Source organism: Anser anser (genome assembly GCF_964211835.1).
Source record: "Anser anser genome assembly, chromosome: 1".
NCBI lineage: Eukaryota > Metazoa > Chordata > Aves > Anseriformes > Anatidae > Anser > Anser anser.
In genome coordinates this window covers 208763139-208790133 of record NC_139720.1, presented here as the reverse complement: position 1 = coordinate 208790133, position 26995 = coordinate 208763139, and the positions used below count along the sequence as shown (strand labels likewise).

General features: G+C 45.5%; 1 protein-coding gene across 6 annotated transcripts in view; it reads right to left on the bottom strand.

The window, feature by feature from the left end:
- Positions 1-211: 211 nt before the first annotated feature.
- The window catches only part of TENM4 (teneurin transmembrane protein 4), a 1267116-nt gene continuing 1240332 nt past the window's right edge, over positions 212-26995 (bottom strand). For all 6 annotated transcript variants that reach the window (XM_083820251.1, XM_083820252.1, XM_083820255.1 and 3 more), the window contains 4 exons: positions 23862-24158; positions 21046-22660; positions 16353-16495; positions 212-7959 (listed from right to left, as the gene is read on the bottom strand). In XM_083820251.1, coding sequence (XP_083676377.1) covers positions 7201-7959; positions 16353-16495; positions 21046-22660; positions 23862-24158 — 2814 coding nt within the window. In that variant the 3' untranslated portion in view covers positions 212-7200. The remainder of the gene's footprint in view (positions 7960-16352; positions 16496-21045; positions 22661-23861; positions 24159-26995) is intronic.

Here is a 26995-nt window from a genome sequence, read left to right as displayed (position 1 = left end):
GCACCGCTGACTGCCACCCAGTGCTCTACTTCCCCTTCCCGTTAGGCTGTCCCCAAGGCAAGAATATTTTCCTCCATATGCATTTAGCCTTATTTTCTGAGGTTATTCCCCAGCTTTCTCTGAAGCATCAGAAGAAGCCACCGGTGGGGCTGGACCAGGCAGTTTCGAGTATTGCCACCTTACAGCATCGCATGAGGGTTTTTCCATGGGTCAATGTGGTGAGTGCTGTGGTAGCTTTTCTTCTCCCTTTGGATAAGCATGCCTCTGCTGGACATTTTCTTAGTATGTCAAAAGTGATAACTTGATTTTTTTTAGGGGGGGAGGTGTGATAATTTGATTTTTTTTGTGCACAATGTAGCTTCCCCCAGACTGAAATACTCTGTTATCAGATGCAAAATGCTGGCGCACAGTCTAGAGGTGATGGGAAGTAGAGGCTCTGTGAGCTGTGCAATGGTTTTCTGCAAGTTTGACCCAACAAATGTTGTGAATTAAGTGTGTGAGACAGAAGATCACCTATAACCCTCCCTGGTCCTGCTGAGGAAATGGCTGATGCTGGTACCTGCAATGCCTGATCGACAGGGGGAAGAAATAATCTCTACCACAGGAAGAAAATTATTCATAGCAAAACATTTTAGAGGTGTTTGTGGGTTTGGTTTCTGAAATGGCGAGCAGAGCATTCTGCTAGGATGGGGGCTTCTCCTGGTGCCACACGGATGCCCCAAAATCCCAGGATTTAACCCACGGATCTGCAAAGCCCTGGGGGCAGCAGTGGTCCTGCACCAATGTACAGGTGGGGATGCTCCCGAGGGTGTAAATTCACAGGACCCCCGTGTGGCTGGTGGTGTCGGGCAGCTGTGGGTCCCTGTGGTGCCAGCCCTGCTCCAGCAGGGCCACCCCGAGCAGGGGGCCCAGCCCCACGTCCAGGCGGCTGCTGGAGATCCCCAAGGAGGAGCCCCCAGCCCCTCTCTGGGCAGCCTGTGCCAGGGCTCCAGGTGGGTGAGGAGCTGGGGAACAATTTGGGCTGCTCTGGTGCCAGGTCCATCTCCTTGGGGCTGGTTTTCCAGCTCCAACCCCATGTCAGGAGCAAGCAGGTGAGACAAAGAAATCCAACATTTTCATTAATAATAATAAAAAGCTATTTAAACACAAAATATTCTTTTATTTGTCACCGAAGGCTACACACGGTCACTTCTGTCTGTTCTTTTTTTTGTTTTTCTAGAAGTTATCTACATCTGCACTTATTTACAGCCTGGTTGTATTTACACAGTCAAGAATACAGTATTAGAAACACAAAGTGTTGAGAAAAAAAAATTTCTCAAGAAATTAGTTCCAGACTTCAGGAAAATTATTACACAGGGTAATGACGAGAGTCTCCAGTGCCAGGCTTGTAGATGCAGCTTTAATACAAAGTCCTCTGCTCAGGTGCAGCTGCATTAGAAGTCCTCACACAAAATAAACATTTTTTTAAAATAGAAAAGTGTGATTCTTTGACTGGTTATTTCAACAACATCCATGAACTGCCCAAAAGTTGTAATTTTTTTGGAAAGTTCTATTGTTTGCTTGAACCATTTTCAGCTCTGAGGAAAGAAAAATATATATATATGTGTGTGTATATATATATTTTAGTTAATTTTCACTTGCGGTTTTCAATGCTCCCCTGCCCAGAAAGCATTGACCCTCAGCATGGGAGTTAACAGTTGAGCCATGTAATACTCTGTCAGGAACACAAAGTTTTACGTTAATTAAAGGAAAGCAGGCAAGAGACACAGAAGGTTTCCCTTTGGTGGGTCATTTCGGGTAGCACAGCGTGGAAAAGCACTGCGGGAAGCAGCCTCCAGGACACACGATGCTCAGGAGCAACTCGGGGGTTCCTGTCCCTGTGGGGGCTGCTGGAAATTTGCTCAGCAGTAGCAAGAAATTTTATTTAACTGTACTGCAGAGATGAGGAAAAAAAAAATTAAAAAAAAAATATCTTTTACTTGTTACAAAACTCAGGGAAATTCTTCGGTGTAACCGGGGGATTCACATATCTACATATTTAGTAATTGTAATAAAAAGAGGGATTGTAAGAAAAAAGAGATGCTCGAAAGCATCCAGCACACGATGGGGATGCTGCAGGACGAAGGACACCAGGTTCAGCCCAGCAAACCCCGGCCCTGGCAGCGGTGACACACAGCCCTTCGCCGCCGGCACGGGTAGGTAGAGCAAATAGGATTTAACAAGCAAAACAATCTTTTTAGCTCCGTTATTAACATCACGGGCACTTATTTCTCCTCCCCGTTCGAAAAGCGGCTGAGTGAGTAACCGAGATCCGTGGCCCTGGTTTCAATTACGCAGAGATTGAATCGAAACAGACTGCTGCGCTGTAAATATGAGGGGGGCCCTCTCTGTAAATCATAAAATTGAATTCTAAAATTTCATGTTAAGAGCCTTGTCTTTGCATAATGGATTGCGCTGCCATCTATCATGGTGACACTTACAAGTCACAGCTGAAAAAGTACTTTATTAGATTTTTTTTTTTATTATTTTTTTAAACAATTTTGATTTATTCTGGTTACACTCCCTGTATAATAGACTGAGCAGAATCTCACCCGGTTCCCTACGCTCAATAAAGCAACTACAGATATATTACAGAAATCCCTCACTGCTTCTAACTCGCAGCCAGATGGGGGTCTCGGAGCCGGCTCCCAATCATCCGTGGCTTTTAGACCCGAACCAAGCACCGGGCTCTTAACAACCTTTGTCTCGGCAGCTCTTGCCCGGTATCGTTCAGATTCGTCGTGGCTCTGATCAATAGCCGTGCTGACACAGATATGATGAGCTGCGTGGTTCCCTCCGGTCACTGCCGCTCAATGATTTTTTCCAAGCTCCAATCTTCAGCAGAAAGGGATAAAAAATGTAACAAAGAGCTCGGAGGAAACAAACATCGGGGCGTTTCTCGTGATGCCAAATTAGTTTTGGTCCTCTCCGCTCGGGCTGAGCATGCAGGACGATCCTGAGATGTGTAGCCCCCATGGCACCAGCTTGTGTTCGGGTGTCTTCAGATGAAGACCATCACTGGTGTGTCTTCAAATGAAGCAAGTTTTGGTCCCAGCAGCAGCTGCGGAGGGCTGGAGCTGTCTCCTCACCCACTGCTCGCACTGAGATCCAGCGGTCAGGGATGCTGGAGTTTCTCCTCCAAGCTGTGAGTCTTGGGCCTAACCCTTCACACAACTCTTCCAGCTGGAGACAAGCCGGGGACTTCAAGGCAATTTAATCTGATCCTTTGCATTTTGAAGGGATGCCGCTTTGGGGAATCCAGAAGACCTCGAAGTTGAGCCATGAATGTGCCCGAGGCCACGGTGGCACTCTCTGTAGCGATGGTCACGCACTTGAGTGGCTTCCACAAGCACATCCAGAGATGGGATAAATGGGGTTAGCGCGGTGGGACTGGTGCCCAGGACCTCCCAGCCTTCCAGAAGTGAGGATCTGCTGTCCCGCTGCCCACAGGCAAAGCAAGAAGGGTCGGGAAGCCACGATGTGGTCCTGCAGGGAGGCAATCAGGGTTGCACAAGGGCTGGGAAAGGGCTACGGGGCCGGGAGTTGAGTGGGAATGCTTGGGGACAGCTGAGAGCAGCCCCTTGCTTGTCAGGGCACGGCTCAGAGCTCTTTGCGCCTTCAGCCTCCTCCCTTAAATTCCATGGGAAAGCACCCAGGGTCCCATAGAAAAAGGACTTTCCATTAACAGATAGGGAAATGCAGGGGTTCAAGGCTGAAAATGTTTGCTTCCAGTTTCACCACTCAAGTCAAGTGGAAGGGGTGAAGCTTTCACAGAGGCTGAAGTTTCAGGAACAGAATCACAGAATCACGGAAGGGTTGAGGTTGGCAGGGACCTCTGGAGGTCATCTGGTCCAACCTCCCTGCTCAAACAGGGCCACCCAGAGCAGGGTGCACAGGACCATGTCTGGAAAACATAGCAGACATCTTCAGACAGGTCTGTATCCATCGCTGGATGGCCGTCCCTTTTTTTGGTTAAAGGCTTTGATAAGGAAAAGAGCATCACAGATATATATGTATATACTCTTACATATATATTTTTTTCCTTTTATTTTTGACATACTGTCCACAGTTTCTGCACAGGGCGCAGGTCCAGGAGAAGACCTTCATGTTGCTGGTGGGCAATCGCACCCTGCCGGTGCTCGAGGATGCAGAGAGGTGCAACCCGTGGTGCTTTCACCGTGGTGTGGAGCAGGATGGCTCCCGGCTCTAGGGACCGTGAGACTCTTGAAAAATGGGAGAACTCCTCCAAGTCATCAGCTCGTGTAATAACCTGAAGGGTCTGTAAGGCTGTAGAGGTGCCATCTCAGGCTGGCAGGGTTCCAGCAGGAATGTTTCACGCTTGAATCTCTTTCTGTGGCTGCGTGGTTTGCTCTTGCTCTGCTCCTCCTTGCGGTGCGACACTCGGATGGGGATGGGGGATGGAAGTGCTGCTTCTTGCCGGAGCCACCTGGACGGGAGCAGCGGGATGGGATGCATGCCGAGCTCTCTCTACGCCACAGGTCTTCAACACGTGTTTACGCCTTTCCTCCCAGCTTCCCGTATTTTATTTTTATTTTTTGGTCCACCTGTGCTGTTTCAGCCAAGTCGAGGAGCTGGAAGGGGGGGATCTGTTCTTGGTGTACCCCAGGGAGGGGGAAGAGGGGAGCTGGGTAGCCCTGGAAAGGTGACACTGCCTCCTCCGAGTAGGCGGCAGCTGCTGGCTTGGCTAACGCTGCCCCAGTCCCCACCAGCACATCCTCAGGACAACCGAGGCTTGCCAGGAGTTTGATACCAGCGACACAGGCGGTGATGCCACGGCCTTTTCACCATCCCTGGCAGGCTCCCTTGCCAAGGACTCGAGCTGGCCCAGGCGCTGCAGCTCCTCCCAGCTGGCTCTGCCGGAGCCCGATGCCCTTTCCAGCCCAGCTGCCTGCAATTCACGCCTGCCAAAGCACTAAAGGTTGCGTGCTGCAAGGGGTGGTGGGGAGCACAGTGCTGGTTACAGCAGCAGCAACGTCACCCTTGCCGCAAGCAGGAGGGACCACCAGGAATTCAGGGCTGTACCGGTGGGTGGCCCCAAGGTGGGTCAGCCCTGGGGCTCTGCAGCCGCTGAAATTATGGCCCTGAAGCCCGAAGGATTGGGAACTGGAGGAGGAGCAGTCTGCTGGGGGAATTTCCATCCCATACCTTCCTCCAGGCAAGCGCCCGGGAACAGAGAGGCAAGGCAGGCGGAGCTGGCAGCCGGCATCTATGGGGAAACAGCGATAGCACCGGGGCTGCCAAAATTTTGCTGCTCAAGGAACGTGTGCCCAACATGCCTTATCTTGGGGGCTGGAGCCCGCAGAGGAATACTGGGATGTGTTGGAGGATGCCAGTGGTGGTGGGCTGGCTCGGGGGACATGGGTGCGTTGTAGGGCGCCGAGTGAAGAAACAGCCTTGGCATGGACTTGCACGTCTTGGGTTATCTCTCTGCAGAACCAGGCAGCATAAAGTGAAGTGGATGAGGGGAAAAAATAAATCAGGACTGAGATGTTCTCAGAGAGACACGATGAGAGCTCTTAGAGTCAGGATATGTGCATGTGTCAGTGTGATAGAGATGTCTGTTTGGGACCAGGGCTGACCACCTCCAGCTGGAGCCCCAGCGGGGTGATGCCTCTGCCTGCAGGAACGGCCCCTTGCTACCACGGGGCTGCTTCAGGCAGGGAAGAGGATGCTCATCTCATCTCCTTGTTCCCTTGAATTTCAAGGACTCTTCCAGAGCACAGAGGTTATGTGAATACAAATTACATTAGCATGCCATGTAACTCTGTCAGCAGTTTCTTATTAAAGCACTTGGTCCCCTCTGTAGTGGGCATTTCTAGCCAAGCTTCCCTTTCTTCACTGCTAACAGTCAACTGGACTCTCCGTTAAATTCAAGCTCGTGTAAGAAACAGTGTGAGGGTTGATTCCAATATTCTCCTTCTTGTCCCACCACGCACAAGCTGTTGCTACTTATTAAACATTTTAAAATCCCTGCTGCCAAAGTCCCCTAGAGACATTTATCTGCCATAGTCATAAATGACTTGCCAGCATGCTACTCAAAACTGCGTTTCCCAGCCAATAAATACAAGCTCCAGAATCAGGAAAAGCAGGGTTTGGCTTGCTCTAATTTTCAGTGGTATGTCACTGGGATACTATAACTACTTTTAAATTCAAATCAGCTTCCTAAAAATTAACTGGTTTTATCAGATACAGCACAGTGGACTGTTAAACACGTAGCCTCGTGTACTGAAACACTATACATTTAATGAAGTTATGCCATTAGCAAATGTACAACATGGGTGCATTAAATCCACCTATAGAACAGCTCTACGTATGAGAGAATTTATTTTAGCTTTTCTCAATAGAGCAGGAGTCCCTTTCTTGGCTTTTGCTAGGTTTTAACTAAAACCAGGATTTGCGCACACACACAAAAACAAACAAAAAGTATCTACTCTCATAATGAAAAAAGACTGATTTTTTTTCTTTTTTTATTCCAGTTCGGGAAGGAAGAGAATCATCTTGCAAGTTAATATCATCAGCTCCTTTGCCTCTATAATCTACTTCTGCTCAGCAGGAGCCCCCAAAAAACACTTTAAGTCCCAAGTGAAACGTGAAAACTACTTGTAAGGTCTCTTTTGAGGCACATGATTCGGACGGTCGGTCGCTTTCGGCGTTAAGGAATCAGTGTCGTCTTCCTTTTCCTTTCTTCCCAGGAAGAGCTCTCCGGCACGCCGTGGGCTCCCCACTTTTTGGGTGGAAGGCTATCTGTCCCTGCCCCAAACCAGAAAGGGTTAGGATGACACAAGTTAGCACAGACACCCATTTCGCACTTCACACCTACGGACGTACGTTGACGACTCCCCACTTCAAATTCCTCACAAAGGGGAAAAAAAAAAGGACAAGAGACAGTAAATGTCACTGTGATCACACTACGGCAAAATATACCTTCTGTTCATTGCAAAAAACGTGTGAAGGCCAAATTAAAGGGGAAAAAAAGTATGTTGCATGAGTTACAGTGCAACCGTATTATTCCTTCTCTTTCTATTTTCCTCCCCCCCACCTTGTTCAGTTTAGAAAAAGGATTGAGTACAACACAGTCAGGTAAGTGGCCACAAAAGAGTAGCTGTCTTTGGCAAGAAGTCACCGTATGGACCCTCTCTGTCACCTTCTGCCCATCTCGCTCTGTCTCATGAAGTGGATGTTGTTGGCGCTGTCTGAGAGTTCTGGGTACTGCTCCACTGAGATCACAAAATAGCCGTCGTAGCCCTGTACCCGGCCTGTGTTTAGCACTTGTTGCTTCTCCCCTTCTGTCCACGAGCGAATACCCTCCTCCCCATCCCGCAGTCTCTGCTGTTCTCGGGCCCAAGCTTGGGCGACGGCGCGCTGGCGGGCCAGCTCCAGGACGCGGGCCTTCTCCTCGTCCAAGGTGGTCCCGTAGCGAGTGTTCAGGCACAGCGCGCCATACTGGAGCTGGATGTCCGTGTAACGTCTAGTCCTTCCACTCAGCACTGTGTTGATCTGGGACACCGTGACGTTCACGCCGTTCTCCAGGGTCCTCCGCCCGCCGCTGAGGCCCAAGATGGACAGGTCGCCCTCCGACGGCCCTTGCTTGATGAAATAGTGCGTGTCCACCCCGTCGATGGTGAAGTGCAAGTTCTCCAGGTAATGGGCGTTGTTCAGGATGGCTGCGATCCTCCGCCCATCCTCGTTGGCCACACTGATAATGTCGGTGGCCACGCGCCCGTCTTTCATGGCGAACTTGACGCCTTTGCCGAAGATGGAGCCTCCGGAGGCAAAGTTCTTGTTCTTCTTGACGTGCCAGCACCCAGCGATGCTGGAGCTGTAGATCCGTTCGAAGCGCTCAAGGGTGACAAAGGCCTTCAGCTGCTTCTGCACTTCACATTGGACCCCCAAAATTGACTGAGGATGGAGAGAAAGAAGAAAAAGATGTGTTAGAAAGAGAAGCCTCATGACCCAAAGGCATTATTTTGCATGCTGGAGACCAGCATCAATCTAATGAGGAGCTCCATGGTTTTTTTTGTTTGTTTGTTTTTTTCCTCATCAACTTTCTTCAGATTTTTAATTCTTTTTAGTGGAAGAGACACATGCCAGGTTATTCCCCCTCATACTCATCGTTTCAATAAATAGAACTGTATTTACACTTACAGATAGAAAGAGGTAGAGGGAGAAAAGGAGTTTTTGCTTTAGTCGTGTGGGGGTCTCATTTGGGCTCTCCCACCTGTCCAAGCTATTATTTTGTGCTTCAGTATTTTTTCTCTGCAAATAAGAAATCATTCATAGAGACTCTGGTGGCTGTTATGCTTTATAAAACGCTTTGAGGTTTCTGTGACAAAGTATGAAAGTATTTGTAACAGTTCCCTCTATTTTAACTTCACCTTGTAACTCTTTGGGCCACCTTCAAAAGGCCTGCATCGCAGGTACGACCCTCGGAGTAGTTACACCCCCTCTAAATCCCATTTCAGCCTGGTCAAAGCAGGCTGTTCAAGACTCAATGAGGGCCCTAAATCCAAATCCTATTCCCTGCAGACCCTCTACAACGTGCCAGGCTCCCTGAGCTAGGGCCAGCCATACCTGATGTTCGTGTTTTAGCTTATATTGAAGAAAAACTGCAGAGAGACAACAGCCTGGATCATTTGTAGTCAGGTACAATACAAAGTCACTTTTGCTGTTAGCGTATAATGGAGCAAGCACACAGCGAGTCAGCAGCTCATCATTACTGCAAAATGTCTTTGGAAATGCTCTCATCAATTCATGGCAGCGCAATCTTCTTACAAACCCTTGCTCACGAACAATTATTTGCTCAAATTTCACAAAAGCAAGAGGATGCTATGACAAAACTCTCCTGGCACTGCCAACGGCTGAGTTCAATAAAGTAATGACATCCAGGATTAAAAATAGGCTACAAAGAAAAGTTTGCAGCACTCCAATTATTTTGAGGAAATTTAACATCCATGAAGGAGATTGCCTTAAACAGTCCACAAGCTAAAGGCTCACATCCTTCCCTGGCTGTAAGAAGACATTTCAGACAATGCAGACATTTCAGCATTGACCTCTTTACTACGACTTACGGTGAGGGAAGGGAAATGAACCCTCGCTTCCCTGGTAGCCATTTCCAAGGAAGGGTTTCAAACCATTAGAGAAACAAAATAAAGGATTCTGCACTGTGACTTGCTCAGTGGTTATGAGCAGTTTTGCTCTATAAAGGAGAAAACTATAAAAGAATGGAGGTACACAAGTTTAAGGGCAAGTTTTGGGTTTAATCAACATCGAAATACCTAAGACCCAAGACTTACTTTTATTCAAAGTGCCAAGAAAGCTGCAGAAGCCCCCTTCCCTCCCCCTTTTGGTTGCTAGCATAGTAGCTGGAGCAGCCATAGGAGCTCTTTCTGGTTCTCCCCGTGCTGCCTGTGGGGGATCTCACATACAGTCTAGAGAGCGATCTAATTAACAGTCTGATAGCTCCCCCACCAGCTGAACAAGGGCTTTAATTATGGAAAAGATGGACGTAACTAATGAAGATGTCACCGATGATGGACAGGGAGCAATTAGGTTTCTAGACTCCATGAAACTCTTACAGTTCTGCATAAGTGCGTATCACACACCCTTCGTTAGGTATTTCATCTTAAGAGGTGTTTAAATGGGGATGCATTCCTCTCAGGTGCATCTCCTATAGTTTGACTCCAGGTGGTCCTTCCCCACTACCCGAGCATGCCACATTGCTCTTCCATCTTGCTCAGTAACTTTTATAAGCAACAGGAAAAGTTCTTTCTCATTACTCACACTGAATCACCATTTAGCGCAAGATCCTTCACTCAGGAATGTAAATCAGGTCTTCTGCACCACATTTCTGTGTCCTGTGGTCATTTATCTGTCACCATCTCTATATATACATCGCTATATTTACCAGAAGTTAAGTGGTCAGGGATCCCTAGAATTAATTAATTGCAGCAGCTACTCAATATCACCTTGGATAAGTTGGACAGCACCAGGCATGGTTTGGGCCAGAAGGACATAGTCCATAATACTGTGTTTATGCTGCTAAATGAGAGAAGCCTGGGCAGTGAGGTCTTGCACTGGACCTCTTATCATCCACACTGGTTAATTTTAATTAATTAAAATTACATAAATTTATTTTCAGCTCCTGGTTTGGCTTCAGACCCCTCCAACTGCTCTCTCCGAATGGCCTCAAGTAGCACCAGGGGAGGTTCAGGTTGGAAATGAGGAGACATTTCTTCTCAGCAAGAGTGGTCAGGCATTGGGATGGGTTGCCCAGGGAGGTGGTGGAGTCCCCGTCCCTGGGGGTGTTCAAGGCAAGGTTGGACGTGGTGCTTAGGGACAGGGTTTGGTGGGTGACATTGGTGGTAGTGGGATGGTTGGACCAGATGATCTTGGAGGGCTTTTCCAACCCTAATGATTCTGTGATTCTATTCTATGATTCTATGTTGTTACTCTAAAATGTTGGTCGGGAGTCTACTGCTGACAACAGCTGTAAGTGACGTTTAATGGATGATGTCCTTGAGTTTGCCATTAATTCAGGAAGGACTGTAACCTGTTTGGCACATGCTGTGATAGGTACAACAGGCAACAGCTCTGACATGATGTACCTTCATCAAGCTCCACAAGCTCTGTCAAGGTGGGACCCTCTGGCCTGAGGTCAAGTTTTTTGATTTTCAGCTTTATGGTCAAATTCCCAATAAATTTGAATTTAGATCAGCAATTGTCCACTACAAAAGGTAAATCAAAAATTTAAAGTCTTTTTTTACAATTTATTACCCAATAATAGAATACATGACCTTTCCTTTATCTAATAACATGCTGCCTTCTCGACATTATATGAAGTCATACAATTTCCACAGCTCCACTGTCATCTGGATTTCACTTAGAAGGAAAATAAGCAGCACCCACCCCTCTACTGGCACGACTTGGAGGTTTAATGGATTACACATGAGCTAACAGCAATGGCACTGTCACTTTCTGCCTAAGGACACTCAGACAGGACTTTGCTGATGAAGTAACTGGGCAGTACCAGTCAATCTATGGATGTCCCAGCCTTCTGTGCACCTGCTTCTCACACTTCAGTGTTGGCTTCGGGACTGATTCAGTTGCCCATAAACCCATACATTGATGCCTAGTGTGATCTGAGATGCCCCAGAGTGCCTGCAGCTTCGTCATGGAGCAGTGAGTAACAAAAGCTCTGGGTGATTTGTGCCCTGCTGGACACCAAGTTCACAGGCAGAGGCCTAAATTTAGGTGTCTCCATCTAGAACAAAATCACACCCAAAGGGTCTTTCACCGGGGACTGGTTACAGGCCTTCTAGATAAAGGCCTTTTTTTTATCATAACATCTCCCCATCTTTTGTTTTGTAGTAGGAGAAGACATGCAATGCTGTAATACCGAACATCTCTTAACTATTATAATAACTAAACTCTGTTATCTGCAAATAACTCTGTTATCTTGAAAATGAGCCCGCAATCACTTTGAAATGACTTTTTGAGTGCATTTCTTTGATAAAACAAAATGATATTTGGGAACAGCATTTTTTTAAAAAAGAAAAACAAACCCATCCAACAGTAGGAAAAAAACACACCAAATTCAGGCAAACCAGGGCACAGCTAGCTTTGTATGCTCTGCTGTGAATTTTCGGGGGGGAGGCAAACATTACACACAGGTCAAAGAGGCAGTGTATCCCTGACTTTGCAATTACCATTTCTGTTTCATCTTAGAACTCATTTTAATGAACTGGCAAGGAAGAGAAACAGAAAATTTCTGTCCAAGGCTGCAGTGGTGTATAGTATTCTCTAAAAAATGCCACTGCTTTTAGCAACTGTAAAGGAAGGTATCTATAAAACCAGCATTAAGGAAGAAAGAAGGGAATTCATAGTTATTTTATTTCAATATTTGTTCTTAGATGTGAGTGACAAATAGGCTGGGTTTGTTTTTCCTCACAGACTCTTTTAATCAGATGTCCTTAGGTGACATTTCACTTTATCTAGTAACAACCCATTGGAGAGAAGAGAACGACCTTCATCTTTTCTTTCCTGCTGCACAGAGCTCAAGAGAACGGCACATTACAGAGCTCTCTGAATAGCCTCTTGCATTTTGCCTGCACCTCTCGAGGATTTGAAATACCATCGCCAGATACTATCATCTGTTGTTTTTAAATACCGCCTTCCAGTGTGAGACTGAAAGCTTTAATTTCCCATCAAGGATCCAAGATGTGAAATACGTGAGTACGTTTCCAAGTTTCTCTACATCCCCTGCCGTTACACACAGATAGGTGTTTCTCCGACTACCATATGGGTTACAACGTGGAAAACCACTTCTTCCAAAATGCTTGGCCTGAGCTACGACTTCCCTGCCTTCAAAATCCTCCACTGTTAACTCCCTCCTATGGATGCCCTAACTCTCTCGTGGTGAACCCCTCAGGATGTAGCTCCCAAGGTCTACCCAAGACCTAGGTCACCCGGAGGAGGGTGGCTGGGGGGACACCCCACCTTGCTAACTCTTGGGTTTGGAGGACAGGTCTCTCCTCCATCCCACCTTACTGACTCTTGGGTTTGGAGGAGAGGTCTTTCCTCCATCCCACCTTGATAACTCTTGGGTTTGGAGGACAGGTCTCTCCTCCATCCCGCCTGTGCACGCAGCTCCGGGGGGATAGCTAGGTTGAGCTCATCATGCAGATTTCCATCTGTGGGGAAATAAAAGGATTTGCCTCCTTTTCCTGCTCTTCTGTTTTCAAAATGCTTCAGGAGCTTAGTGTCTTGGAGACTTCAGCTCTTTCCAACATCAGATCAAGTGAAAACTGGCCAAAAGGTTCACAAAACATAGCTGGTGGCTGATGGACAGGCACACGGACAGCGTGATGGCCCACGCTCGGGACGAAGCACTCCCAAAGTGAGGATGCTCTCCCTGAGCGATGAGCATTGGCAAGAGCAAACCCTAAGAAGGGGAGGAATGTCCATGGGACATTTTCTCATGGGACGGAGAGACACGTAGTTAATGACATGATGTAGCTAACGATAGAAGCATTGATTCCAAAACATCCCTTCCTGCAAATAGAGTTGTTCTGGCTCTGGCAATTACCTGACAGTTCAGTAAGACAAAGGGGAAAGGGGGGAAAAAGGGAAAAATAAAAAAAAAAAGGAGAAATTGGATTCAGATGCAGCAGCTCCACAATATGCCAGAGGTCACCCGGAGTCCCCTGGTGGCCAATAACACTGAACTTGCTCAACAAATAATTTAGTGACAGCCTCGTGGACGCAGGGGAGGGGGGGAAGAAGTGCCACACAACAGAGTATTGGATTTTAAATGTCACTCCGGAGCTGCAGGGGGTTAGTGCAAAGTTTATGACATGCTGGCTGTTTCTGAGCTGGTGGATGCCCACAGCCAGAATTATCTCTCCCATCTTCCAGCCCTGCAAGGCAAGTACCGACAATGTTTTGGAAGGAGATGCCAGGCCCCTCTGGTTATGGACTCCGAAAAGATATGATGCAGCCATTTCCGAGGAGTTAGTTGCTTTGCTGTTGTGCTCCTGTTATTCATTCCTCTCCGATAAAAGAACTGACTCAATCTGCTGCGCCACGGCTTTGATCAGTGGAGCTAGTGGAGTAACTCAAATTTCCTTTGGTCTATTACAAGGGGCTATGTGACCCAGAGAAACCAGGGATCGGAAGAGGCAGAGATGAGAAAGCTGTGGTACATCATGCAGTGAATATCCCCGGATTTCAAACAGAATGGGCATTGTCTGGTGCCTTGTCCAGGCTACTTTTAAATGATAAAAGATCTGCAGTTTCTTCCAAATGCTCTGGAAGGGCACTTCACAGTTTGATCAATCTCATTAAACAAAAATATTTCCCAAACTTCCATTTAACTTTGCTTAATTTTGTCATTTGTTTTGGGAGGTTTTCAAAACTTTGTGTTTTATTCCACATGCTTCATCAACAGATACGGGTAGAACCGGTAAGACAGAGGGCTGAATCCTGTCTGGGAGTGTGTGTGTGTAGCTGGAAGGGCTGGGAACAAAGAGAACTGCGTGTGAAAAATCAGTGTTCAGTGCATGGACAGGTTTAGGAGAAAATGGATTGTATGTTCACGTATAAAATGCGAATGAATTTAGTTTATGCAAATACACGTCTACATTATTCTGGGTGTGACAGAAAGGAAGGGAACCCTGCTCTACAGCATTTGAGAGCTACTTGCTATCACAGCATGATCCTGCAACTGTAGACTAAAATAAAAATGCTCCTGTTTTGTTGCTGTCATAACACAGGGGAAGAAAATGAAACAACCTGCAATGGTTAAATTCCACTTTCAACATTGTGATTGTAAAGTGACTCATCTGGAAGCACGATAGCTGCATAAAGCCCTTATTTACCAAGCAGGTCCCTGCACAGACCTCACTGCAGCTTCTCGGTTTACAAACCTGAAGGGGACAAGGAGACTTTGCTCATTCAGGCAGATTCACCTAAAATGGGTGGCTGGAAGGGAGGGCTCCTTGGTTTTATTTCCAGCTCCCGTATAAACAAGTGTCAGACTTCATCTCAAGCCGCCAATTAAATTATTTGGCTATTCAATAAGCTTTATAAAAACACTGAAATGATGTAATAATAACATTATTATTATTATTATTATTATTATTATTATTATTAACACTAATCTCTGTTGCAGTTCTCGGAGTGTTATCATCTACTGTACATAATAATTTAGAGACAATCTTTGTGCGGTCTCTGAATGAGCCTTCCCTGTTTGCCTTCTCCTGTACAGCTTTGCCTGGGGAGACTGTATCACATCAAAGCGGGGGAAGAATCCTGAGGCTATTATTTCTCATTACAGAAATCATCTCTGGTAGCATTTTATTGTTTAATCCGAGGAAGAGAGAAACAAAAGAGAAGTGTCTGAGCTCCAAAACACAACTGAGTTACTGTGGCGTAATGGTTTTCAAGCATCAGCGCAGCCATGGTAGCAAAAGGCATCGTTCTTTCCGTCTGCTTCTATTGTAAAGTGATATGTCTTAATTTAAATCTCTCTTGTTGAAGTCAAAGCTGGTACATTTTAGCTTGTCTTCCCTGCAACTACGAGGCTCAGTACCGAGGCAGGGCTGACACATGACTATGTAATTAATTCACAGTATCTTGTTCATACCTCTGAGTGATACCTTGGGGCTGGGGAAATGTGACACTGTATTTTACCTCCTAGTTTAATAATTTGTGTACAGGACCTCAAGAATCCACTGCAGGACAGTGAGATTTCAGTAAAGGCTTAGATAAAGAGCCTAGGAAGGCAGCTGGGATCATTTCCACTTGCTACCATTATCATTTTATTAGCAGAAGTGTTAAGAGCACATCCTGATCTCTCCGAACAAACTGGTGCCTCACAGCTCCGCAGTATTTGAATACACAGCAATAGCAAGCAGGAATCTATATCCTAAAGAGGATTCAGACTGAAGAGAGAAAACAAACCCAGAATAAAATCAGGCTAGGAGAGGAAAGAGTATCCTGAGAGGGAAATGTCTGTTTTCAAGGTCATACAACTGATAAGCAGTAGGGCTGGGAGTAACCCAGGGCTCTCAGACCCTGACCCAGTGTGCTAACCTTTAACAGTGCTGCCTCCACCTTTCAGCTGAATAATTCCCAACAGGAAGAGACGGAGAAATGATTGGACTGTAAAAGCTTTTTCTTGCCAATTTTATCATTGAATTTTGTGCTAGCATCTGTCAAAATGGCTTGCGATGCAGGCCTGTGTTTAAAAGCAGGACACAGTGGTTTGGGATTAAAACCCCTCAGGTAAAATGAAAGTTAACTACCAGCTAAAACTTCTTTCTGGGGAAACTCATGTAATGCAGAAGAAGTGCTGGGACTTTTCTTTCAAAAAGTATTTTAAACCAGACTGAATAAATTAAAAAATAAAAATAAAAAATCTGTAGAAAATGATTCTGTATCAAGGTTTACTTTCTTTTGCCTCCAAGAATCCTTGGTGCAAAGGCCAGGACCTTTGTCTGCAGTATGTGGTAGTTCTCTCTTGTTTGACAAAAAACCAGTAATGCTCCATCTCACTGAGAGACTACCAGAAAGTATCACAGGAATAAACACAGTGGCAGTAAAGAATTTACGATGTGATTATTCGGTGAGATTTCATTACTGTAATGGGGAGAGACGAGCTGCCTTGGGTCGACTCGCTCTTAACCTCCCAGCACATCTGGAAGAACAGGCTGATAGAGGGTTTTTTACAAAGATCCCAACTGAATACTTTGCCGATAAGGGTATGAAATACGGTATGTAGTTGCATGGATCACCTTGCTATTGTCCCATTCCTGGGTTTTCATCTGCGTGTGGATAAGCTCATAGGATGGCTCCATGGCATCCATGTCTGGCTTGGGGTATCCGGGGATGACGTTGTGTAGCTGGAACCCAAAGGTGAGCAGCCAACTGTTGACATCTGGAAAGGAAGAGAAGCATAAATCAGATTATCTGATCTCTCAGGCAGGGTTGCCTAGGTGAATGGCACAGATGAGGACCCTACAGTGCCTGGCACTTTAGCAGTCTGGCCACAACGATTGCTCCCTACTCTATGTGAAGAGAACAAATCTTAATGGCCCTTGAAAAACCGTGTGCCAAGGCTGGGCAAGTCAATGACTTTCCACCTCCAAGCACAGTCCAATTCTGCATTTTCCCAGCTCTGAAACTTTGGCAGTGACCACATGGCTCAAATTAAAGCCAACTCCATGGCTGTTCTACATCAGCAGCCACGAGACACTGCTCTAAAGTGACAGACGAAAAGCACAGGAGCAAAGATATGTTAAGAGAGATTGAGATGCTGCAGCTTAACTGGAAGCGTTTTCCAGCCCTGCAGTCAGCTCTGAATATCTCAGCCACAATACTGCTCTTCCTGAGGCCTCTCAAAGCTTTGCAGTGAGCCAGAATACCAGGACATCCAGGATGAACAGCACAGTTCTGGTGCAGATGCTCAAGGAAGAGGCTCTGGATGCATCCTTTGCTTTTTCCATGGCATTTCCACCTCACTTCCTTGTCATTTTTAAGAACATGTAGTTTGAGTATTACACCAGTGTAAAGTCATGGCATCTTGTACAGTGACACGTGAAATCAGCTACCACACCACTACCTGACCAGGTTATTTGAAAGGGCTTAATAAAAGGGGCCACAAACTGTTCTCAGGTTGTGACACCACATCCATGCTGCTGGATTCTTTTCCATCCCATAACACAACAGCCAGCCAGCCAGGCTACCTACAGGGATACAATACCACTTTGCTCAGGCACTTTTCATAAACCCCTTAGAAGAAATCCTTGGATGGTGAGAAAACTGCTGGCTACAAGCCATAAACCACTGTCTTATGTAAAAGAGGGATCATTGGCACTAAAGGGGACACGATGGAAAACCAAGGCATTTGGGATGTTGAGGATTAAACCGGGGGAATGTTCCTGTATTCCTTTGACATAAGACTACAAAATCTTCCCTAATTTGCAAATTGCAGAGCTATCAGGAATAGTAGCTAGGTGTTCTCCTGCTGGAGGAAATAACGATGTGGCTGGCTAACTCCTAGATCTGCTTGGGATCAGCATCGCTTCCCCCCTTTAACTTCAGAACATTTGATGATCTCACCTTTGTTTGCCTTCGCTGGACTCTAGAGAAGGACACACCTGCTCCAGTCCCCAAGCAATATGGTGTGCATTTGGCACACAAACAGCAATTGCAAGAAAAAGGAAGATATGAAGGTAAAGTTTAACTAATATCAGCTCCCAGGGGTCTTACGTGTTTTGTGCGTAACTGGGATGGTGATTGCTGTGTTTGAAGCTGGATGTGCAAAGGGCTCGTTTTTCATTTTGCTAAGCTGAATAAACCCTGCTGAAACAGTCCGAAAACAGGATCAATTTAAAGAATCAAATGTGCATCTTTGAATATTTTTTTATTTGTCCCCTATGGGCCTGAATGAACATTCTGAAGAGCTGGTCAGAAGAGAAATTACAGATGCAAATGGCAAGAAAGGCACTTCCAGATGACTGGAGCACCGGGAGCCAAACAAACACACTATCTGATGCTTGTTTTCTTGCAGGCCAAAATGCTGAGATTGGGCAGATGTCCAAAAAGCCCTTGCAACAATCCATGTGGAAGGAGGAGGGTTTCTGTAATAAAAACACTTCTGTTCACTCAATGTACAGATTGTTTCTGGAGTGTCTTTGAAACAGAGAGGTTGGGGGGGGGGAGGGAAGGAAATTAATTGTTTCTCATTCTCGTTTGATTATCTCTTTGCTTAGCGCTAAGCCAGCCTGCTTCCAAACCCCTCTCATGTGAAACGAGGACCTTTGATGTCCATATTGTGGACCAGGTGGTCAGGAGTACAAAGTAAAACTGTGAAGGTCGGCATTGGTGCAGGAATCATTTTCCGAGCACTTCACAAATGTTAAAAAGGATACAGAGCAGGGATTCTGAACAGCAGAAAAATATGTAACATGTCTGGAGAGATTCAAGACAGGTTTTTCTTTTTGGTATTTCTCAGAAAACTGACTTTCAAAACATTTGCAAACAGGAGTTTGTTCTTTTTGGGAAGAGGTGTTGGAATACCCAGCACAACAACAACAGAAAACCCACACCCCAAAACCCACCATAGGAGGAAGGTGTGGAGCTGAGAAAACAGAGGGGAAAATATTAATTTGCCAAGAGGCAGTGACAACTTTTTTGACAGAAAAGTACATTCCACATCACAGAGGTTTTTTTCAGCTACAGTAACCCTGCCAACACATTTCACAGTAAATTCATTTGAGGGCAAAGAAAAAGAGTGCTTAAAGCAGACACATGTAATGGAAATGTCAGTTCAATCCATCAGGATTGCTGAAGCTGGCAGCAGAGCTCTGTGCCATGAAGTGTACAATCGCTAAAACACTCATGTTTAACAATGGGCCTCTCAAAACATAAATACCTGCTCCTCCTGATCTCCCCTCCGCGTGCCTCCAATTTGTACCCACGAGCTCAGAAACCTGATATTTGGAGACCAAAATATTGCTCACCTGTGTCCCGGGCGCTGAGCTCCCCTAAGGACAGTGGGTGCTGGGGTGGGGAGGGAGGGACAGAGTGGTTCCCTGTGCCAAAATCTGGGCAGATGTGGTTGTGATGACAAGGACACTCTCATCACCCACCCTGTCTATGAAAAGCCTGAAAGCTTCAGCAGAAAGGAATGGCAGAGCAACAGCCAAGTATCATGACACTTATCCCATATCGTGATTTGTTTCTTCCACGCACAGGGTGGAAGTGGGAAAGCAGAAACTTAAAACACGAACTTGGGTTCTGCATTCTTTTAAGACTAAAAATTGAATTTTTAAGATGATGGAAAAAGTTATTTGGTGCATATAAAATATAAAAGTATCAGATTTGGGCGTCTTGATGTTATCATCAAAGCTGGGTGGGAAAGTGTTTGCTTGATCCAAGACAGCATTTGAAATTCTGTCCTGTCTGAACTTGAGCAGAAAAATAAAAATCTGTTAATATGCCACGAAGTGACTGTTCAAACACTAAATCACTTCGAGACAACAATTTCATATTAAGATCTTTCGTTTTAATTTTGACTTATTAGTTTTTCTTTTCCAGTCTTCTATAACTAGTTTATAATTAATTTGAAAGGGTTGAAACTGAAAAAGGATTTTTTTCTTTCAGATTATTTTGGAATTTGTCATTTAGATGATTTTGAGAGCTGTTTGCAACATTTCTGCTGAGAAATCTCTCAAGCTCAAGGCTCTTTCTCCCACAAACAAATTCCATTTTGACAAATGAGCATTTTCTGATAGGAAAAGTTATTTCAAAATATTCTCTGCCAGCTTTAATTATCAGAGTCAGGCCAACACACAGAGTCTTAGTCTGCATCTTTTGGCATAGTTTACTTTCCTCATGGCATCATCTTCCCAGCTCTGGACAAAACAGCTTTTCATCTGAAAAAATACAATCTAATCCTTACGATTATTGCAGGAGAATCTGAAAGCATGAACCCTAATGGCTGGAAAAACAACCTGAATGAAACAATACAGGATTTTCATTTCATAACTTTATTTTTTTTTTGCTATTAAGCCACTCTTGTAATTTAGGAGAATGCAAATACTGTTGTTGCATATGGGAAAGTTGTGATAGATGCAGCAGATTTAAAAATTATTTGTATCTCTTTAAGAAGTATGCACATTTGATTTGTGACTGTCACCTGGTTTTGCAATGATAACTATATGAAAAAAAGTCCCAACAGAACAGTACTCTAAAATGTTACTACCAGTGTTGCACAAAGTATGAGTATAGGATGGACATTTAACCTCCAGAATGATTTTCTGTATAAAAAACATACACAGAGATCATGTAAATGTCATTTTATGAAGTCTTTGGGGAAGCAGTTCAGAGGTTATGTCAAGATGTGGGGGACGTATGCCTTAAAACCTGGCCTTTAAGTCTAAAGCACTGGCTTTTTATTGACATTTAATAGAAACTGTTAATTCTGTTGGGCAGATTAACTCTGAACTACATCGTTACTGTTGTGTGCTCTGAAATGGCTGACGATGATAAAAGGTTTAAGTTGCTGCTGCCATTCTGCTAAAACAAATCTGCATGTCATTTGTTTAGTTGCAAATAAATCTCTGGGCAAAACTGTGTAAACAGAACTGCCCCACCACAAAGAGAAAGGATATCAGGACATTAATTGGTAGCTAAACTTGGGATATCCGAGGAAACAAACAACTGGAAGCAACGTAAAGAGTTTAAATACCAAGAAAGTGAAAAGGAAACAAGCTTGGGAATTAGAATCTCAGTCTATGCTAATGAATTAAACATGCCCTCGACCACTCTCTGACATAGGGGTCAACTGGCAAAGAAAAGCTTGTGTCCATTGTACTGAACACTGGAAACCCCCGTGGTGACAAGGGTACTGAGAGGATCCCATTCACTGATGGCAAGCTAGACACCAGTTTGTGAATATATTAACCAATTTAAATGCCTTACCTGTCATATAACATTTGATATCCTGAGAGTTGCTAATGGGGTTGTTGTTTTTGAACATATACAGGTTGAAAGGCATTATGTTATTGCTACTCAGGTGCTTCCACATATCATGGTCCGGACTCGTCCATCGACCTGCCAGCACATCGTAGTCTCTCCGTCCCATGTGGATAAGCTTTGTGAGGGGGTCGTACAGTCCTCCGTGGTAGCCGATGATGATCTGGAAGTTGGGATTGGTGTCCATATAGATCTCCCCATATGCTGTGTACAGTATCTGCTTAATCATTAAGCCGGTCCCACTGAAGACAGCCAGAGGAGTGCCGATGTTATCGCAGGCTATGTAGAATTCATCGCCGCTGCTGAGCTCCATTGCAAAGAGGTGGCCTTGGAGGTCATAATAGAGGGAAGTGATCTCTGAGCTCGAGTGGTTGTACAGATGGGTGACCTTGGTTGGGTTGGTCAGGTCTGCGTAGAAGAACTGCAAGTGATGGCCATGGCTGGTTTTGCTAGAAACTCTCCTTCCTAGGCCATCGTAGCGGTATTTCACAGTCCACCCACTAGCTTTGTTGTAGGCTTTGATGAGCAGGCCAGCTGAATTGTATTCAAAAATATCATTGCCTCTTTGCTTCAGGAAGCCATCTTCGTCCATTTTGTACTGCACATCCCCCAGTCTAGTAATTCTATCCCTGAGGTCGTACCTGAGTGGGGTAAGGCGGGCGCTATTCCCCGGACTCAACAAATGGAGGTTTCCATTTAGGTCATAGCTGTAACGCCAGAGTGGTTTGTCATTGATAGACACTGTCTGCAGCTGACCGTCAGCATCATACTCATAGGAGTACCTGGTTGTGTTTGCATAAGGGCCAACCTTCAACTCTTTCTTAACAACTCTCCCCATGTTGTCATACTGTACGGTCATCCAGTACATGAGCGACCGAAATATCTCGTACTGGACCTCCTTCATCCTGCCATAGGCATCGAAATGTTTAGTGTGAGTCATGACAGCGGTGGTGATAATCTGGTTGATGTCGTAGTAAATGACTCCGAATTTACCAAATTGCTCGGTTTTGCCTGACACGTCATCATACCTGTAGAGGTCGATGGGTAAAGGTGTCTCGTTGATGACTGCTTGCATGCTGGTCACCCGAAAACTGTTGTCATAATTATAGTCAAAGCGTGCATTCACCATGCCTTCCTCGGTGAAGCGGAAAATCTGTCGATCAATGAGGGGCCCTATCTGTCTGTACCTGATTGTACATGTGAACCCTTCATTCTGCAAGTTTATCGTCTTCAGCATGCCAGCAGTTTCATCATAGGTGAAACTGATCTTTGTGGTGTCGTAGAGCATCTCCGCCAACTTGGACAACTTTCCATACTTGTAGATGACACGTCTCCCTGTCCCCAGGTACAAAGTGTGGAGCAGCTGCTCATCCTCTGTGAAATCCTGAATTACTGAGGCGTTGCCTTCTGGGGGCCGGTAGATGTTCCTGTAGTAGCCGATGGAACGGATGGTTTCTAAAGTCTGCCGGGCAACGTTGGGCATGGTCACAGACGACAACCGGTCATTCTTATCAAACTCAAAGATGTACTGCCTCTGGCTGTGAAGGAGCAGCACCATGGACTAGGTGGGGAGGAGAAAAGAATACGTTTTAATCCTGGTTTTCAGGCAAAATCATTCTTAACTCTAAAAAAAACCTGCAAAATTTTCCAATCAAAAAAAAATAATAATACGGCAAGTGAGATAAGTCTGCACCCACAGGATGAAATAATGGCAGCATGCAGCTGCATGGCCCATCAAGCATCCCCAAGCAGGAGCACGTCAGAGGAAGAAGCAGTTAGCGCAGTGAAGGTCTAAGTTTAGAATGCTCAGTTGTTAGGATCGATACCGTGTAGCTGTCTCCACCCAAATTCTCCTTGTCAATAGCTTCTACAAACTAACTAAATAAAGCTGATAGAAAGACCAAAGCAATTCTTGGAAAAATACCCTCCTGAAGCTGTCCAATGCCCAATTAACTCGGTGTGTCTATGTGTCATCTGTTTCTGCCTTAGAAACTTCTGCCCACGTGTGTATTCGTTGTCGGTGTTTTTTTGCATATAACTGACAATCCACACAGATTGTATAGTGCAAGGTGCAAATCAATACTTTTTGCATTTTAAAAGCCATTTACTGCAGTTCCCTTAAGCTATTGTAGTGATAGGCTCTATACAAAACTTATAAATAAAAATATCAGCCCCAGGGATGCAAGAAGTGGATCTCTGGGACACTGAGTTAGTGTAACAACGAATGGTAATAGAAATTAAGTCCCATGCCAACCTACACAGTGAAAACTGCAGTGCAAAGTGTTTACAACAGTCTGGCTTTTTATTACATGTATTTCCTATGAACCAGGAATGGGCTACTCAAAGAAAGGAGGATGTCATACTGTATGGGTTGTTTTCACATGGAAAATCCTACTGGAAGTCCCTGCTGTTCACTCCTTGACTTTACCTGCAGATATTTTATATTACAGCTAGCTCAGCAAAGGAATGTTGTGCTTAAAAATCAAATGCCAGAGCTCTACAGCATTAAAAAACATGCTCTCAGTGAGACTGGGAAAGAATACTGCCCTCAGGAGAACTTTCCATACTGTTTTCAACTGCTTTTGGGTGGTGTGGCACCGAAGTTCCTATGTGAATCTTAGTGCAAGCAGAATACACAGAAGAGGAGTATAAGGACCAGTAATCAGCTGCTGTGAAGTAATGCAGCTGTACTGAAGTCGAAGGAGTAAATCCCTTTGACTCCAAATGCACCATGAGGCAGAGGTCAGTAGGAGGACTCCCACCTTCTCCAGGTAAGTGTAGCTCCATGATTTGCCGTCAGCAAAGATCCTGGATGTAATTCTGCCAGACTGATCATACTCCATCCTCTCTGACATTGTGCCCCGCTGGATCCCCGCGATGTGTCCTCCCGGGGAATAGGTGACGTTGACCCCGTTCAGTCTGCTGCTGGGCGACCAGAGGCTGGGCCTCCCCGCCTGGTCGTAGAGGATGCGGAGCGTGAACTTGCGGTGGTCGTCGTAGATCTTCTCTGTTCTTGTCACACGATCGAAGTCGAGGGACAGCAGGTTTCTGTTGTGGACCTACAAGAGGGGGACAGAGAATTAGGAAGCTTGAAACTGTTTTAGTGACAAAGCCTAGCCTTGTTTCACCAAACCCCTCTTTAGATCACACCGGAGACTATCCAGATATTCATTGCCTCTAGGTAAGACTGTCAAAACCAAGTGTTGGCCTAACCCTACTTCTTGGCTTCAGTGAGGACAGAGGCAGAAAACCATGGCTACTTCTGAAACATCACCATGGTGAATTAATATTGCCCATATCCCAAACTTAGGACTGCTACAGCACATGTGGTATGGCCCTACAGAAGATGTAATGGAAAATTGTTGCAAGGAATATTTGCAAGATATTCTGCTTATTAAATCTGGGATATAAAAGCCTTTTGCTTTCACGGATATTAAAAAATAATACTTTGAGAAAGAAGATGAATGTTGTGTCAACATAGTTGAAAGTTGAGTTTTTCTCTGAGTTTTTACTGCATGCACTGGAGGTGAAGCCTTCCACCTGGGATGAAATACGGAGGCTTTAACCACTGTAGATGTTACATAGACCAGGGACTTTTCTGTGAGAGCTGGAGTTTTAGCTTCATTGTCCTGGGGTTATTCTGTGTTGCATAATTACACTCCTGTTACCTCTACTGCCTCTGCATTTCCAAAGATCAAAGGTATCTACTTCAAAGGTAGGAGCGGGAATACATTTTCATTCAGGGATTGTAGCACACAGCATTACAAAAAGGGCCTGCTAATACAACTCATGTTTAGCTGCATGTGCAAGGAGATTTATAAAGCCATATCAGCACAGTAGCAAAATACAGTGCAAAGACGAAAACCCCACATTGCCAGGAAAAGCTTGCCACAGAAGACAGCTGCTTCTCCATCCCACCACTTTCGAACCTTTTTCAGCTGGTGAACCCCTCTTTTCTGGGAAGGTGCAGATTCTTCTCAGATGAAATTCAAACTCCAAAGAGCTTTTTCGGTTCCCTCTGCAGCCCTTCAGCTGCAGTCAATAAACCAAGGGTTTGCAGGTTGCTGCAGGGTCTTTGAGAATGCAAGTTAAAAACGCTGCCGTATCCTGCTCTCGGTAACACCAGCACTGAGCACTGCTCTCAGCCCTGGTCCAGCTTTGATCTTGGCCATTTCTTTAGGGTGTTTATTGAATTCCCACTGTATTTTGGGGATGTGGGAGCAACTGAGAGCTAACCAGGTACAGAAAGGACGTGGCAGAGGCAATGGAGAAATGGTGTGCTGGATTCCTGAAGGAGGGAAAGAGGGAAAGGCAGGACCACTGCTGTGCTTTCAGACATCAGTGCTGGAACCTGGGGAACGGGGGCATTACAAAGCCAAAAGAAGGAGTCTCAGAAGGAGGTCGGAAGAGGCAAAAACAGGGCTGAGAAAACGTGGAACTGAGCTGAGGGGGTGCGTGGCCAGCCCAGGCAGAAGGAATCGGTGCTGTGATGTAAGTGTAAAAATGATGTAAAAGGAGGCAACCGCAAAACTGATTTCCAGTTCACGAATAACAGTGTAAAAGGCAAGTACGACTTGGGGAGAAAAAAAAACACAACAGTGTGGAAAGGTAGATAATGCTCCAATTAAATGTGTAGCTGAGTTTAAAATAGAATGCAAATGGGCAATGGGAAAAAGAGGAAATCAGCCAAAAGCCCATTGTAACAGGCAAGCTGGGAAATAATTAAAAAGGTATCAAAACTCTAAGTACAGATGCACATATGTAACTAACGGAGCAATTTGATATCTCATAGGTGCTTGCTGCTATAAATAGAGAAACAGAAGTGGCAATTGCTTGCAAAAAGAAAAAAAAGGAAAGAAAAGCAAAGCAGGAAGGAATAATATCTCTGCCTTCCATCTATTCACAGAGCAGCTTCAGCCCGGCAGCTGCAGCTTTTTCTGCTACTGGTCTCTGCCAAGAGAGCTGGAAAGAGCTCTTCCAGGGCTGGGACAGTGATCTGGGCTGGAAGTGGCCTCCCTGCTCCGTGTGCCATGCACCGTGCTGGAAGGACCAAATAACAGGTCCCAGGGCAGCTCTTAGGCTCACTCCAAACCTCTGTATCCCATTACTGGTGCCTGAACTCATTCCACCACTGTGGCAAGGGAATTCTGCAGGACTAGCTGGAACCAGTCTCCCTTTTCATGATTTTTTTTATGATTTGTTTTCTCCTGCTCTCCTCTCCGCGAAGCGCTGCAGTGCCAACAGCCACCCCGCAAGGTGACGGGCAAAGCCAACCCGACACTGCCAGGTAGCCTCTGAACAGGGGCTAAATCTTTTCATCCTTGTTCAAGGACATGCCTTGAATAGAAAGGAATTTTCTGCAGGAGCACTGACAAGGCTGCAGGCTTCAGTCCAACAAGCGTGTTTTATGGTGAGCAGCTAAATAAGGTGCCATCCTCCATCCCGGAGTCCTCATCCTGGAAAAGGCTCTGAGAAGCTCCTGCAGAAAGCTTTTGCCCTTCAGGGCATTTGGCAAGGCCTGTGATCAGCACGAGGCTGAGCCAGGGTAAACATCAATGCACAGTTCACAGTATATTTGACCTCCCTTTACAGTGTGTAAGAGACTAAACTTACCCCGAAACTCACATCCTTCTACAGTACTTCCATTTAACCCCTTGGTTTGCTCTGGAAAAGCACGAGCACAAACATGCTACCATCTCAGATCTCCCCAAAGCTTCACGTGGAGCTCCTTTAGCTTAAATGATAATTAACCAGCATGCATTGGTCTCCCTGGGAGCGTGAGAGCACGAAAAGGGTAGATTTCTCATAAAAAGGCTGTGGCAACCTTCAGCAGAAGAGCACAAACAACACTTCTGCAGCGAGGACTCCAGGAGCCAACAACATCCATGTGATAAAT